The 17155-nt window shown below is 41.3% G+C and overlaps 1 protein-coding gene across 1 annotated transcript; it reads left to right on the top strand.

The window, feature by feature from the left end:
- Window positions 1–684: 684 nt before the first annotated feature.
- LOC121377522 (epidermal retinol dehydrogenase 2-like) lies at window positions 685–17081 on the top strand. The gene is made up of 6 exons (XM_041505548.1): window positions 685–922; window positions 4549–4733; window positions 8502–8633; window positions 12401–12645; window positions 14233–14358; window positions 16029–17081. The coding sequence occupies exons 1-6, from the start codon at window positions 784–786 to the stop codon at window positions 16120–16122; spliced, it is 921 nt and encodes a 306-aa protein (XP_041361482.1). The 5' UTR covers window positions 685–783; the 3' UTR covers window positions 16123–17081.
- Window positions 17082–17155: the final 74 nt, after the last annotated feature.

Genomic DNA, 17155 nt, shown 5'->3' with positions numbered 1-17155 from the left:
ATTCACTACTGAAATGTTGGGGCCTAATTTCACAAAACATCGTGAGCCACGTTTTGCACGTAAACGTAAATCTACGACTAAACCACAATTATAATGTATAATGTTCAAAATGAGAGGATGTTAAACAATAACAATATAACGAACAGTTTAATATTTCAGAGCTTACAGAATGTTTTTTTAAAATCCACTAGCCATGGGATCAGTGATTTTAAGAATATACTAGCCACGATTAAGCAGTCACTAACCCTACTTTAAGTTAATAAAATTTTACTAAATAATAGTAATAATCAGATATGTCACCTAAAGAGGGAAATAGAGCATAAAAAACAGACGTTGGGGGTTGGGGTGGGGGCAGGATATTCATATTTACAAAATAGACAACTGCAACATTTAATAAAAACAAATGCACTAGCCGTCGGTCATTGCAATAGTAGTTATTTGCTAGCCCAACATTGAATATCACTGGCCCTGGGAGTGGGGCTACCATAATCTAGAAGCCCTGTCTGACATGGCACAAGTAGTTATTTACTAGCCCAACATTGAATATTACTAGCCCTGGGAGTGGGGCTACCATAATCTAGAAGCCCTGTCTGGCATAGGAATAGTAGTTATTTACTAGCCGATGATTAATAAACCAATGTGCTGTAGTGGTGGTGTTAGACAAAACAACCTTATACGATACAAAAGTAAAAACGCCGAACAATTTTTCGACCTTTGAGCCATCTCCGGACTTGTCCGAATAGCCCCGAACGCTGTCCCGTTGTTGATAATAAAAACACAAAGATGGAATTCGTTATAGAAACAATTTTAGTTATTTTGAAAATGATTTATTACTGGATCAAGGCCATCGTGATGACGTTTGTACCAACCAGCTTCCAGGCGAAGAATATCGCAGGAGATCTCGTGCTGGTCACGGGGGCAGGTAAATATTAACGCTTTGGTCCATGTTTCCGTTGTTGGCTTAGGGTCGTAGAGTGAAGGGTTAAAGGTTATCAATCTAGAGTACGCAAAAATGATATGATTTCAGGGCTGTTCCACAAAGGTTAGGGTGGGAAGCTATTTTTTGCAGTCCTAACTACTCGCTGATTGCAATAAAATAGCTTGATGGTTGTTGACAGAGCTTACTAATAGTGTTATTTACATCGCAATTCACCAGAAAAAGAAGAGAAACATACACGTAGGCCACCGCCCACTTCGTATATTATGGTATAATAAGAAAGAAATGTTTTATTTAACGACGCACTCAACACATGTTTATTTACGGTTATATGGCATCAGACATATGGTTAAGGACCACACAGATTTTGAGAGGAAACCCGCTGTCGCCACTACATGGGCTACTCTTCCGATTAGCAGCAAGGGATCTTTTATTTGCGCTTCCTACAGGCAGGATAGCACAAACCATGGCCTTTATTGAACCAGTTATGGATCACTGGTCGGTGCAAGTGGTTTACACCTACCCACTCACTCAGGTTTTGGAATCGGTATCTGGATTAAAAATCCCATGCCTCGACTGGGATCCGAACCCAGTACCTACCAGCCTGTAGACCGATGGCCTACCACGACACCACCAAGGCCGGTTTATGGTATAATATTACGGCTGGGTCTAAACATAAAGCAGGGCTAACAAGTTGTTTTGAACAGGGTCGATTTGTACCTCTAACCGAGTTGTTTCGCCCCATGTTTTGATTTGTTCTAAATTTTTATTTTGTTAATAAAGTGCATCCAGGGCTGGACCCTGATCAAAATCTTGGGGGGTGGAGGGGGCACTACTTTTTTTATAATCAAATGAAACACTAGGCTTATACAAATTAAACCCTGAGATGTGTATGCTATTTTCTGGAGTAAAAAAAAAAAAAGTGAGATTCTCAGGCGGGCAACTGCCCCGTCCCGCCGGAGGGTACGACCCAGACATCTATCTATTGATTTTTAGATGTCACACATTGCAATCTATATTGTGTGTTTATATAAAATTTACAGATAAAAATAATGTTATAATTTTGTTTATTTCCAATATCATTTACACAAGCCATATAGTTACATAAAATACATACAGGCATTAGACTCACATTGCATACCACTGATGTGCTGTGGTTTCTTATTAAATATACTACACACCCAGCTGAGGTTCAAACGCCGAGTATGGTATGTTGATTTCGCCTAGCTTCAGCTGACAGAAAGTAAACAGCTGATAAGGCATTAATATTCAAAGACAGCAAATTAACTAATATTTGGTAATGAATAAACAGAAGAAAAAAAAGACTTCAAAACTATAATAAATGTATTTATTTGAGGGGCAAAGCGACTCGGTACAAATGAGGGCGAACCAACCCTGGGTGAATAGGACAATGCAGAGTTTGAAATGGTTTTAGGGTGAAACAACCCGGAATCGAAAGCAGGGGTGGATGCAGATGCAGGATTTATGTACGGACGGGATGTAATAGATATTGGGGTGGGGGGGGGGGGGGGGGGGGTGGGGGGGGGATGTAATAGATATTGGGGGCAGAATGTAATAGATATGGGGGGGGGCAGGATGTAATAGATATCGGGGGGCAGGATGTAATAGATATCGGGGGGGGCAGGATGTAATAGATATTGGGGGGGCAGGATGTAATAGATATCGGGGGGGAGGATGTAATAGATATTGGGGGGCAGGATGTAATAGATATTGGGGGGGGGCAGATGTAATAGATATCGGGGGGCAGGATGTAATAGATATTGGGGGGGCAGGATGTAATAGATATCGGGGGGGCAGGATGTAATAGATATTGGGGGGGCAGGATGTAATAGATATTGGGGGGCAGGATGTAATAGATATTGGGGGGGCAGGATGTAATAGATATTGGGGGCAGGATGTAATAGATATTGGGGGGGCAGGATGTAATAGATATTGGGGGGGCAGGATGTAATAGATATCGGGGGGGGGGGGGGCAGGATGTAATAGATATCGGGGGGGGCAGGATGTAATAGATATCGGGGGGGGCAGGATGTAATAGATATTGGGGGGGCAGGATGTAATAGATATTGGGGGGCAGGATGTAATAGATATTGGGGGGGCAGGATGTAATAGATATCGGGGGGCAGGATGTAATAGATATTGGGGGGGCAGGATGTAATAGATATCGGGGGGCAGGATGTAATAGATATTGGGGGCCAGGATGTAATAGATATTGGGGGGGGGGCAGGATGTAATAGATATTGTGGGGCAGGATGTAATGGATATTGGGGGGGGCAGGATGTAATAGATATTGGGGGGCAGGATGTAGCTCAATCGTTAGAGTGCTCGCTTGAGGTGTTTCAATCGCAGGATCGAACCACCTCAGTGGATCCCTTCAACTGATTGGGTTTTTTCTTGTTCCAACCAGTACACCACAACTTGTCAAAGGCCGTGGTATGTGCTTTCCTGTAAAGTGCATATAAAAGATCCCTTGCATTAAGAAAATGTAGTGGGTTTCCTATATTGTCTACGATGGGGATCGATCCCCGTCGGTGGGCCCATTGGGCTATTTCTCATTCCAGCCAGTGCACCACGGCTGGTATATCAAAGGCTGTGGTATGTGCTACCCTTTCTGTGGGATGGTGCATATAAAAGATCCCTTGCTGCTTATCGAAAAGAAGGGACGAAATGTAGCCCAGTGGTACAGCGCTGGCTCGCTGTGCGGTCGGTCTGGGATCGATCCCCATCGGTGGGCCCATTGGGCTATTTCTCGTTCCAGCCAGTTCACTACGACTGGTATATCAAAGGCCGTGGTATGTACTACCCTGTCTGTGGGATGATGCATATTAAAGATCCCTTGCTGTTAATCGAAAAGAGTAGTCCATGAAGTGGCAACCGCGAGTTTTCTCTCTCAAAATCTGTGTGGTCCTTAACCATATGTCCGACGCCATATAATCATAACAAAAATGTATTGAGTGTGTCATTAAATAAAACATTCCTTTTATTAAGTTCCAAGATTTTAGGGTATGTAATTTTACCCTCAGTATGGTACCTGTTGATAGAAAAAGCACAACACATTTTTGGGGGGCAGTAAAACAACATTTTTAAGCTTTACTTATTGTGGCATATTAAAAAAAAATACAGGAAGAGAAAGCTAGCTTTTATATGAAGATTAGTAACCCTACAGGCAATGCACATGCAAAGGATTTTCATATGTAATGTTGTGTTGTTGCAATAAAGACCATGCAAATTCATTGTATTACATTCTGTCCAATTTGAACAAAATCCACTTTCACTTACTATTGTTACCAGTATGTCCTGTGTCTGCTTGCTTTGATATACATGAAATGACATGAACATTTCTATAAGTAAATATTCAGTGAAGTACACACTGCATTATTTATGCCTCTCATTATATACAGAGGTGGATCTAGGTTGGGCCCACCCTAAATTTTGTGACAGTTACAATTTTATTATATATTAATTTTGAATTTTTTTATGATCCCTCTCCAAAGTTCCCTTGGCATTCGCCTCATGTCATTTAAATGGATCTTCTGAATCTGCCACTGATATAAATGTTAATACCAATATATTTAGTGTTGTTTTCACAGGGAGTGGGATAGGCCGCCTGCTGTCGATACGGTTTGCCCAGCATGGCTGTCACCTTGTGCTGTGGGACATAAACACGCGTGGTAACGAAGAGACGGCTGACCTCCTCCGCCACCTGGGAGCCACCGTCTCGGCCTACACTGTCGACCTGTCCAAGAAAGAGCAGATATACCGCGCGGCACAGAAGGTATGCAGTAGACTATACATAACCTATAACACAGTAGGGGGGTGGGTTGGGTGGGTGAACCACCGTGTTGGCCTACACTGTGGACCTGTCCAAGAAAGAGCAGATATACCACGCGGCAGAAAAGGTATGCGGTAGACTATAACATGGTTAAGGAACTGTAGAGTGGGGAGGGGAGCTACCATCTCCATCGGCACTGTTGAGATGTCCCAACAAAGATCAGATATACCGCATGGTAGAAAAGGAACATGGTAAAGGAACGGTAGAGTTGGGTGTGTGATGGGGAGCCACTCTCCCACAGTACACAGTATACTATAGCAGACCGGCGTCGTGGTTAGGCCATCGGTCTACAGGCTGGTAGGTCCTGGGTTCGGATCCCAGTCGAGGCATGGGATTTTTAATCCAGATACCCACTCCAAACCCTGAGTGAGTGCTCCGCAAGGCTCAGTGAGTAGGTGTAAACCACTTGCACCGACCAGTGATCCATAACTGGTTCAACAAAGGCCATGGTTTGTGCTATCCTGTCTGTGGGAAGCGCAAATAAAAGATCCCTTGCTGCCTGTCGTAAAAGAGTAGTCTATGTGGTGACAGCGGGTTTCCTCTAAAAAAAACAGTGTCAGAATGGCCATATGTTTGACGTCCAATAGCTGATGATAAGATAAAAAATCAATGTGCTCTAGTAGCGTCGTTAAATAAAAACAAACTTAGTCAGCTCCGTGGTCTAGTGGATAAGCTGCTGGACAATCAAGCTGATGACAGTGGTTCAAATCCCGTCAAAGCTGGCTCACACATTCATTCATCTTTCTCATCTATCACCCTCTGCCTATCATTCTCATTATCTTAATATAAAAAACTTTCCAATTTCTCCCACGATTTCAATCTGTTTCGACCCTTTCTGTCAATTTCCTCTGACTCTGTCTTTTGAGCTGTCCACACCATCGCCTACCTGTCTCAACTTCCTCCATGGGTGCAGTCTCTGTGTATATCCCTGCACCCACCTGGCATCCTCGTCCTCTGCCGTTAATAAAGCTAGTCTGGCCCACGGCACTAACTAACGACCGCCGGTAGTAGGGGTGCATAGTAGGTGGTTACAAGTGTCTCTTAACAATGCCAGAAGTAACTACTGAACACTCCCCAAAGTGGTCAGACTAAGCTCACAGATAAAAGCTGATGGGGAACAGGTGTGTGGCACAGATAGCCACAAGAGACAAGCACCTGTCGCGGTTGGAGAGACAAGGACTGGGATGTGGAGGTGGACAGCGAAAGAAGTTGAAAGATAGGAGGAGCTACCGTCTATTGAGATGTCCCAACAAAGGTCTGGGGCCTTATTCACAGCGCTTTCTTAGGCTCTGCTAGACAGCAGAGGTCTGGGGCCTTATTCACAATGCTCTCTTAGGCTCTGCTAGACAGCAGAGGTCTGGGGCCTTATTCACAACGCTCTCTTAGGCTCTGCTAGACAGCAGAGGTCTGGGGCCTTATTCACAGCGCTCTCTTAGGCTCTGCTAGACAGCAGAGGTCTGGGGCCTTATTCACAGCGCTCTCTTAGGCTCTGCTAGACAGCAGAGGTCTGGGGCCTTATTCACAGCGCTCTCTTAGGCTCTGCTAGACAGCAGAGGTCTGGGGCCTTATTCACAGCGCTCTCTTAGGCTCTGCTAGACAGCAGAGGTCTGGGGCCTTATTCACAACGCTCTCTTAGGCTCTGCTAGACAGCAGAGGTCTGGGGCCTTATTCACAACGCTCTCTTAGGCTCTGCTAGACAACAAAGGTCTGGGGCCTTATTCACAACGCTCTCTTAGGCTCTGCTAAACAACAAAGCATCCTCTTTGCAAGTCGTTTAGCATTGCACTGCGAGATCGCAAAGTTGCGAGAGTTTAGTGAATTAGGTCCCAGATATACTGTGTGGCAGAAAAGGCCTACAGTAACCTACAAGGCCTACAGTAACCTACAAGGCCTACAGTCACCTACAAGGCCTACAGTCACCTACAAGGCCTACAGTCACCTACAAGGCCTACAGTAACCTAAAAGACGGTAGAGGAACGGTGTTACGGTCGAGTGCAGTGGTAGGGTGGATTCGGCGGGGAATCCACCTGTCAACCTACACTGTGGACCTGTCCAAGAAAGATCAGATATACCGCGTGGCAGGAAAGGTATCATGATATCTACACTGTATACAATACAGGCAGAAAAGGTATCATGATATCTACACCGTATACAATACAGGCAGAAAAGGTATCGTGATATCTACACCATATACAATGTAGAAAAGGTATCGTGATATCTACACCGTATACAATACAGGCAGAAAAGGTATGATATCTACACTGTATACAATACAGGCAGAAAAGGTATGATATCTACACCGTATACAATACAGGCAGAAAAGGTATGATATTTACACCGTATACAATACAGGCAGAAAAGGTATGATATCTACACTGTATACAATACAGGTCTCAAAATAGCAGCCTGTGAAAAGCAAGAAACAGTCTTTTTTTTCTTTTACCTTGCAGGTGAAATAAAAATTGTAATGTTTCAAGAAAGAAAGAAATGTTTTATTTAACGACACACTCAACACATTGTATTTATGGTTATATTGTTAAGGACCACACATATATTGAGAGAGGAAACCTGCTGTCGCCACTTCATAGGCTACTCTTTTCGATTAGCAGCAAGGGATCTTTTATATATGCACCATCCCACAGACAGGGTAGCACATACCACGGCCTTTGATGTACCAGTCATGGTGCACTGGCTGGAATTAGAAATAGCCCAATGGGCCCACCGACGGGGATCGATTCTACACTGACCGTGCATTGAGCGAGCGCTGTTCCACTGGGCTACGTCTCGCCCCCTATTTCAAGAAAGAGATATACATGTATGCTTATCTCATCTGCTATTTATCTCGTGGTTGTGTTATATTTTAATTCCATAATGCTCTAGAATGCATGTGCATCGTGGAGGTTGTAATTTTTCCCCACAGTATCCCAAACCCTCCCCTCACCCCATGTTTTATTTCCTCGGTGGTGTAGTGGTTAAGCCATCAGCCTTAAGGGTGGTAGGTACTGGGTTCACTAACTGCTACCGGCTTCCACCCAGACCGAATTAAACGACTCAGTAGTGTATTACCAAAAGTTGTTTGACATCCAATAGCTGAAGTGTACTTTTATGCTGGGGTGCCATTGATCGTTCATTCGTTCGTTCGTTTATTCAGTGGGTAGTGTAAGGCCACTACACAGACTTCTCTCTCCCTTGGGGGGGGGGGGGGGGGCGTGTACGTAGCCCACTGGTAAAGCACTCGCTTGTTGCGTGGTTGGTTTGGGATCAATCCCCGTCGTTGGACCCATTGGGCTATTTCTTGTTCCAGCCAGTGCACCACGACTTGTATATCCAAGGCCGTAGTATGTGCTGACCTGCCTGTGGGAAGATGCATATAAAAGATCCCTTGCTACTAATGGGAAAATGTAGCGGGTTTCCTCTCTAAGACTATATGGCAGAATTACCAAATGTTTGACATCCAATAGCCGATGATTAATAAATCAATGTGTTCTAGTGGTATCGTTATTAAACAAAACAAACTTTAACTTTCTCTCTCAATACGCACTGACCTGCTCTCCTAGACAGTCAGTCCACATAAGATAGCTTAGGTATGTGCCAAGGACAGCTTGCTTGAACATACTTGAACATAAGCACGGACACAGCTATAACTGAATTGAATGAATGCGTTTCACTGGGAGCCTGTTTAGTAATCTTATTGATGTGTTATTTGTCCAGGTGAAGGAAGACGTTGGTGAGGTGGACATCTTGGTGAACAACGCTGGGATTGTGACGGGGAAGAAATTACTCGACTGTCCCGACTCTCTCATTCAGAAGACAATGGAAGTGAACACCATGGCACATTTCTGGGTAAGTCTGTTTTGACTCTCTCATTCAGAAAATACTGACTCACATTTTGGTAAGTCTGTCCCGACTTGCTCATTCAGAAAACTATGACTCACTTCTGGGTAAGTCTGTCCCAACTCACTCATTCAGAAAACCATGACTCACTTCTGGGTAAGTCTGTCCCGACTCACTCATTCAGAAAACCATGACTCACTTCTGGGTAAATCTGTCCCAACTCACTCATTCAGAAAACCATGACTCACTTCTGGGTAAGTCTGTCCCGACTCACTCATTCAGAAAACCATGACTCACTTCTAGGTAAGTCTGTCCCGACTCACTCATTCAGAAAACCATGACTCACTTCTAGGTAAATCTGTCTCGACTCACTCATTCAGAAAACCATGACTCACTTCTAGGTAAGTCTGTCTCGACTCACTCATTCAGAAAACCATGACTCACTTCTAGGTAAGTCTGTCCCGACTCACTCATTCAGAAAACCATGACTCACTTCTAGGTAAGTCTGTCCCAACTCACTAATTCAGAAAACCATGACTCACTTCTAGGTAAGTCTGTCCCTACTCACTAATTCAGAAAACCATGACTCACTTCTAGGTAAGTCTGTCTCGACTCACTAATTCAGAAAACCATGACTCACTTCTAGGTAAGTCTGTCCCGACTCACTCATTCAGAAAACCATGACTCACTTCTAGGTAAGTCTGTCCCTACTCACTAATTCAGAAAACCATGACTCACTTCTAGGTAAGTCTGTCTCGACTCACTAATTCAGAAAACCATGACTCACTTCTAGGTAAGTCTGTCCCTACTAACTAATTCAGAAAACCATGACTCACTTCTAGGTAAGTCTGTCCCGACTCACTCATTCAGAAAACCATGACTCACTTCTAAGTAAGTCTGTCCCTACTCACTAATTCAGAAAACCATGAAAGTGAACACCATGGCTCACTTCTGGGTAAAACTTTCAGACTATGTCATTCAGAAAAATAAATTAAAGAAAGAAAGAAAGAAATGTTTTATTTAACGACGCACTCAACACATTTTATTTACAGTTATATGGCGTCAGACATATGGTTACGGACCACACAGATTTTGAGAGGAAACCCGCTGTCGCCACTATATGGGCTACTGTTTCCGATTAGCAGCAAGGGATCTTTTATTTGCGCTTCCCACAGGCAGGATAGCATAAACCATGGCCTTTGTTGAACCAGTTATGGATCACTGGTCGGTGCAAGTGGTTTACACCTACCCATGGAGCCTTGCGGAGCACTCACTCAGGGTTTGGAGTCGGTATCTGGATTAAAAATCCCATGCCTCGACTGGGATCCGAACCCAGTACCTACCAGCCTGTAGACCGATGGCCTAACCACGACGCCACCAAGCCCAGTGAAAAATAAATTAATGTCCAGTTTATATAGATCTATGATAAAGGAAACAATGTATCACAGTTAAAAGGCTAGTAGTATACTCAAACCCAAAACATAATCTATGATAAAGGAAACAATGTATCACAGTTAAAAGGCTAGTAGTATACTCAAACCCAAAACATAATCTATGATAAAGGAAACAATGTATCACAGTTAAAAGGCTAGTAGTATACTCAAACCCAAAACATAATAAAGTGAGAAATAAAATAGGAACCATTTTTTATATATGTATGTATATATAAGTGCATGTTTGTTACATTGTGTTATTTCAACATATAATGAACTTGGAAAAATAAATCATGCAATTTCAATTATGTAATGTTTGGAGAAAAAAAAACCCATTAAAATAAAAATTCACATTATTTAATTATCTCATTGTCTCGAATGCTACGGTAAGTGCTATCCTATTGTTGGCAGGTAAATAAAATGTAAGGAATTTTTTTTTTTGGTATGTACTGCCCGAATGCTACGGTAAGTGCTATCCTATTGTTGGCAGGTAAATAAAATGTAAGGAATTTTTTTTTTTGGTATGTACTGCCCAAGAAGATTGATACATTGCATAGATAATTTTCATTACAAAATGTTAAAGGGACATTCCTGAGTTTGCTGCAATTTTTAAGATGTTATAGACTAACAGAGACTTTTTAACATATCAAATATATTTTTCTGAATAAAATATTAGTGGTTATATATTAAACATGTTTCTGATCGTTCCAATATTTGTACTAGGTTACATTTTATTTTGTTTCGTACGTACAAAATTATTTGAAGACAAAATCCAGTTTGGGCTTCATACAAATATTAAGATGACCAGAAACATATTAAATATACCGACACTGATATTCTAAACAAGAAAATATATTTAATAATAATATGTAAGTTTAATCGTAGAAATATTTTATTAGTCAGAAACATCTTACAATGCAGCAAACTCAGTATGTCCCTTTAACATTATCAGCAATAGAAACTAATTTGATGTACAATACACAACTGGTTTTTGTTTGCATTATACCTACAGTGTGTTGCTTAGAATAGCAAATCATTGAGTACCAGTATAAACGTGTAAACGGCCTCAGTCCACAATTAATTTCGCTATGTTTCTATATAGCCTTAGTGGCTATAACATTTTTATTAATATCAGCAGGCCCGTGAAGTTTTGTATGTACTTTTGGCTGCATGGGGGACACATACCCTGAAAAGGACAACCCCTGTTGTCCAGCTCTTTCTCACAGCATATTGGTTTAAACAGACACACCCTCTAAAACAGGCCGGAGTACACCCATTTTACACAAAAAGCACTACTTTTGCATGGGCCGGAATTACCACAAACAAGTCTTCAGTGTCAACAAGTTACACATGTTTACAAACTACATGCTATCCCCTGTCACTTCAGTCAAACAGTTGCCACTTCATAGCTGTCTGCCATGAAATAATCACAGTCAAACAGCAGACTACTTGTGCGGTCAAATTTCCAGATTTTGGACAACCAAATGGGAAGATAACTGTAATCTGAAGCCAACAGCATGAAACCGTTTTTGTCTGTTCAGCTTAGATGTGAATAAAATGAAATTAATTTTTAGATTGTATATATTGATGATGATTAGATTTTGATATGAGATTGGTGGATAATTGGTAATTTATAGCCAAGAAATTGGGAATTTTCTGTGACATTTGCCATCCATCCATCCATCCACCCATCCATTCATTCATTTATCCATTTGTTCATCCATCCATCCACCCAATAGTAGATATATTTATCAGGATGAAGTGTCGTTAAACATTCCACTTCATTTATCCATTCATTCCATCACTCACTCCATTTCATCCATTTGTTCACCCATCCATCCATTCATCCATCCACTCATTCATCCATCCATACATCCACTTTTTTCAACCATCCATTTTTTTAATTCATTCATCCATTTTTTCATCCATCCATCCATCCATCCATTCAATCATTCATTCAGTCATTCATTCATCCATCCATCCATTCATTCATTCATTCATTCATTCATCCATTTGTTCATTCATTCAACCATCCTTCATTCACTTCTCTGTTTCATCCATTTGTTCATCCATCCATCCATTCATCCATCCGCTCATTCATCCATCCATACATACTTTTTTCAACCATTCATTTTTTTCATTCATTCATCCATCCATCCATTCAATCATTTATTTATTCATTCATTCATTCATATATCTATCCATTCATTCATTTATCCATTTGTTCGTTCATTCATTCAACCATCCTTCATTCGTTCACTTCCCTGTTTCATCCATTCGTTCATTCATTCATCCAAAACCATCCATCCATCCCCTCATCCCTTCCTTCACTCTGTGTTTCAGACGGTGAAGGCGTTTCTGCCGGGTATGATAGAGAGGAACCACGGCCACCTTGTCACCGTGGCGAGCGGTGCGGGTCTGATTGGTGTCGCGGGTCTGGCCGACTACTGTGCCAGCAAGTTTGGCGCCGTCGGCTTCGATGAGTCTCTTCGCTTCGAGCTGGAGGCACTCGGCAAAGACGGAATCCACACCACAGTTGTCTGCCCCTACTACATCAGCACGGGCATGTTCAGTGGAGTGAAAACAAGGTTTTTAAAAATTCATTCAGTAACTAAAGTGGATTGGGACACAACAGGGTAGGCCTGTATATAGGCCGCTCCACAAAATTCATTCAGTAACTAAAGTGGATTGGGACACAAGAGGGTAGGCCTGTATATAGGCCGCTCCACAAAATTCATTCAGTAACTAAAGTGGATTGGGACACGAGGGTAGGCCTGTATATAGGCCGCTCCACAAAATTCATTCAGTAACTAAAGTGGATTGGGACACAAGAGGGTAGGCCTGTATATAGGCCGCTCCACAAAATTCATTCAGTAACTAAAGTGGATTGGGACACATGAGGGTAGGCCTGTATATAGGCCGCTCCACAAAATTCATTCAGTAAATAAAGTGGATTGGGACACAGAGGGTCTCACTACACAGATGTCATCTGCCATTGAAACTGATGTTAAAGTACCCAACTTCAAACGAAGATTGCCAATAGAACGGGTTCCCGTTGGCACTAACAACATACACCATTGCGAACATACATTATATAAGCATTTATTTTCACTCCAAAATTGAGAACATTTCCGTCTCAGTGTTTTGCTATATGACCGCATCTGGCTGTAGTACCGGTCCGAACAGGTGGTTCATTAACCGATTCACTCCGGTTGTCTCTTGCGCTATATACCCATGTCCCAAAAGGTCGATGCACAATATTACAAAATAACATGGGCAAAATACAGCCAGAAGGCTTACCATTAAACATACATATTGTTTTAATTCTTCACCATTTCCTAGAAGTGAATATGTGAACCATAACATGTGTCACAATTAGGAACTATAGGGGACCTTGATGAATGAACTCTCATCCGGAAGTGATCTGTGTAGTGAGACCATGTTCAGTGGAGTGAAAACAAGGTTTTTAAAAATTCATTCAGTAAATAAAGCGGATTGGGACACAAGAGGGTAGGCCTGTAAATAGGCCGCTCCACAAAATTCATTCAGTAAATAAAGCGGATTGGGACACAAGAGGGTAGGCCTGTAAATAGGCCTCTCCACAAAATTCATTCAGTAAATAAAGTGGATTGGGACACATGAGGGTAGGCCTGTATATAGGCCTCTCCACAAAATTAGTTCCAGGTACATGTATGTTGTAAAAAGGCTTTCACATACGTTACTCTTTTCGTTTGGTTTCCATCTTTTCCTGATGTCTCTTCTCCGACGTTATCCCACTACGTCAGCACAATCAGTGTCAGGAGTTTGTTATCATTTTGTTACTGTTTATTTTCTCGCTTGTCCTGTCTTGTCTTTCTGTGTCTCAGCCTCTCTGGCTCCGTCTCCCCTTTTTCTGTCTCCATCCTCTCCTCTCTCTCTGACCCTCCCTCCCTATCTCCCTCCCTCTCTCAAAGGCAGTGGTATGTGCTATCCTGAATGTAGTATATAGCGCATATAAAAGTTTCCTTGCACCTAAAAATGGAAAAATCTAAAACTATATTTCAGAATTACCAAATGTTTGACATCCAGTAGCTGATAATGCTCTAGTGGTGTTGTTAAATAAAACAAACTTTATCTTTTAAACTTTTATTGTGTATTATTATTATTCCTTGATCTTGACTCTGTTCTTGTTGCAGGTTTCCGAGACTCCTGCCTATCGTAACCCCTGACTACGCGACAGACAAAATAATGAGCGCCATTCTGTGTAACCAGAATGTTTTGTGTATTCCTCATTCTTTGTACATCTCACTGGCTCTCAAAGGGTATGAACATTGTGTGTATTCCTCTTTCTCTGTACATCTCAGTGGCTCTCAAAGGGTAAGAACATTGTGTGTATTCCTCATTCTCTGTACATCTCACTGGCTCTCAAAGGGTAAGAACATTGTGTGTATTCCTCATTCTCTGTATGTCTCACTGTATTCCTCTTTCTCTGTACATCTCAGTGGCTCTCAAAGGGTAAGAACATTGTGTGTATTCCTCATTCTCTGTACATCTCACTGGCTCTCAAAGGGTAAGAACATTGTGTTTATTCCTCATTCTCTGTATGTCTCACTGTATTCCTCTTTCTCTGTACGTCTCAGTGGCTCTCAAAGGGTAAGAACATTGTGTGTATTGCTCATTCTCTGTACGTCTCAGTGGCTCTCAGAGGGTAAGAACATTGTGTGTATTGCTCATTCTCTGTACGTCTCAGTGGCTCTCAGAGGGTAAGAACATTGTGTGTATTGCTCATTCTCTGTACGTCTCAGTGGCTCTCAGAGGGTAAGAACATTGTGTGTATTGCTCATTCTCTGTATGTCTCACTAGCTCTCAGAGGGTAAGAACATTGTGTGTATTGCTCATTCTCTGTACGTCTCAGTGGCTCTCAAGGGGTAAGAACATTGTGTGTATTCCTCATTCTCTGTACGTCTCAGTGGCTCTCAAAGGGTAAGAACATTGTGTGTATTCCTCATTCTCTGTACGTCTCAGTGACTCTCAAAGGGTAAGAACATTGTGTGTATTCCTCATTCTCTGTACGTCTCAGTGGCTCTCAGAGGGTAAGAAAATTGAGTTTATTCCTCATTCTCTGTACGTCTCAGTGGCTCTCAAAGGGTAAGAACATTGTGTGTATTCCTCATTCTCTGTATGTCTCAGTGACTCTCAAAGGGTAAGAACATTGTGTGTATTCCTCATTCTCTGTACGTCTCAGTGGCTCTCAAAGGGTAAGAACATTGTGTGTATTCCTCATTCTCTGTACGTCTCAGTGACTCTCAAAGGGTAAGAACACTCTGTGTATTCCTCATTCTCTGTACATCTCAGTGGCTCTCAAAGGGTAAGAACATTGTGTGTATTCCTCATTCTCTGTACATCTCAGTGGCTCTCAAAGGGTAAGAACATTGTGTGTATTCCTCATTCTCTGTACATCTCAGTGGCTCTCAAAGGGTAAGAACATTGTGTGTATTCCTGATTCTTTGTACGTCTCAGTGGCTCTCAAAGGGTAAGAACAGTGTGTGTATTCCTGATTCTTTGTACGTCTCACTGGCTCTCAAAGGGTAAGAACATTGTGTGTATTCCTCATTCTCTGTACGTCTCACTGACTATATAACTGTTACTTCTCAGACGCACATGCATTTTTTTAAATATGAGAAATGTATTTTGTGATATTAAAAACACTGGGATAACTAAAAACACTTCGAATTTTCGGAAATGGATAATCTAAACAATAAAATCTAAGTAAAGTATGATTTTAGTTATCAAAAAACGGCTCCAATAGTCAAAACTATGCCTTTGTGTTTAAAAACTAGGATATGTCCGTTTAGCATGTTTGTTCTATGTTTCTACTATAGTATTAGAGAAAAATGAACATCGTAATCTGTGATAATCCACCTGTAAAACCTAGACACTGTGTATTGTCTTTGCATGTGTATTATTTTTTCTAAACTGTTTTGTCTTTCAGATTTCTTCCTGCTAAAGTTGGTTTAATTTTGGCCGACTTTCTGGGGATCAGTCACTCCATGGATGAGTTTACAGGACGATCAAAGGATGAATAATATTCATATTGGTACAAGACCAATTAATATTGATGAGTGATTTATTATGAGTGATCCATGGCTGCTAAATATTCATATTGGTACAAGACTAATTAATATTCATGAGTGATTTATTATGAGTGATCGATGGCTGCTAAATATTTATATTGGTACAAGACTAATTAATATTCATGAGTGATTTATGAATGATTCATGGATGCTAAATATTCATACTGGACCAAAAATGGATTGATATTGAGAGAATGATCCATTTCTGATTAATATTCTTCATTGCAAGAAGGATTGATATTCATGAGAATTATTCAAGAGTGATTAGTATTCATAATTCATGGTTGATTAATATTCATAACTTGGATGACAGGATATTTTTTGTGTGGTTACTTCTATCTTTTTTCTTTTTTTTCTCCCACGGCACAGAACTGTTAGAACTAGGGGGTGGGGTCAGTGTCCCTCCCCCTCTCCACATGTACCGTAAACATATGGGGTTGAATTTACTAAGCGTGTTTTTCAAGAAGAATTGGGGTAATACGTTATTCGATTGGGCTATGGAAAACTAGAATTTTGAGAAAGAGAGAGATATATGTGTGTGCGCACGCGAGTGAGTGAGTGAGACTGTATTTTTACATGCCACTAATGTTTCGGGCATGTCCATCGCCGGTCCGGTCTGTGAATAGCCTGTAGTCAGACCCGGGACTAAAAAATGTTTTTGAAATGACAGATTGAATATTAAAAAGAGTTATTTCCCTTTAACTAAGCAACTTTTTATTTTATTTTTGCTTAGATGTTTTCAAAGAAATGTGATGTGCAACAGTTTGTATGGAATGGATGCTTGCATGAGAGTACAGTTTGTAACACATGATAATCTTGTCAGTAATTGATTGATATTTAAATATTTTTTCTTCTGTGATTAAAAAAATATACAATTTTATTCTATTATGCAAATAAAATATTTGACAGTTGTAATTTTGTCTTTATTACCAACCAAACATTAACTATATGTATATTAATAGTTTGTTACATGGGATACAGGGGC

The sequence above is a fragment of the Gigantopelta aegis genome, chromosome 7 (assembly GCF_016097555.1).
Source record: "Gigantopelta aegis isolate Gae_Host chromosome 7, Gae_host_genome, whole genome shotgun sequence".
NCBI lineage: Eukaryota > Metazoa > Mollusca > Gastropoda > Neomphalida > Peltospiridae > Gigantopelta > Gigantopelta aegis.
Note: the sequence above shows the minus strand (reverse complement) of the source record. Positions and strands in the feature narration are given on the sequence as shown.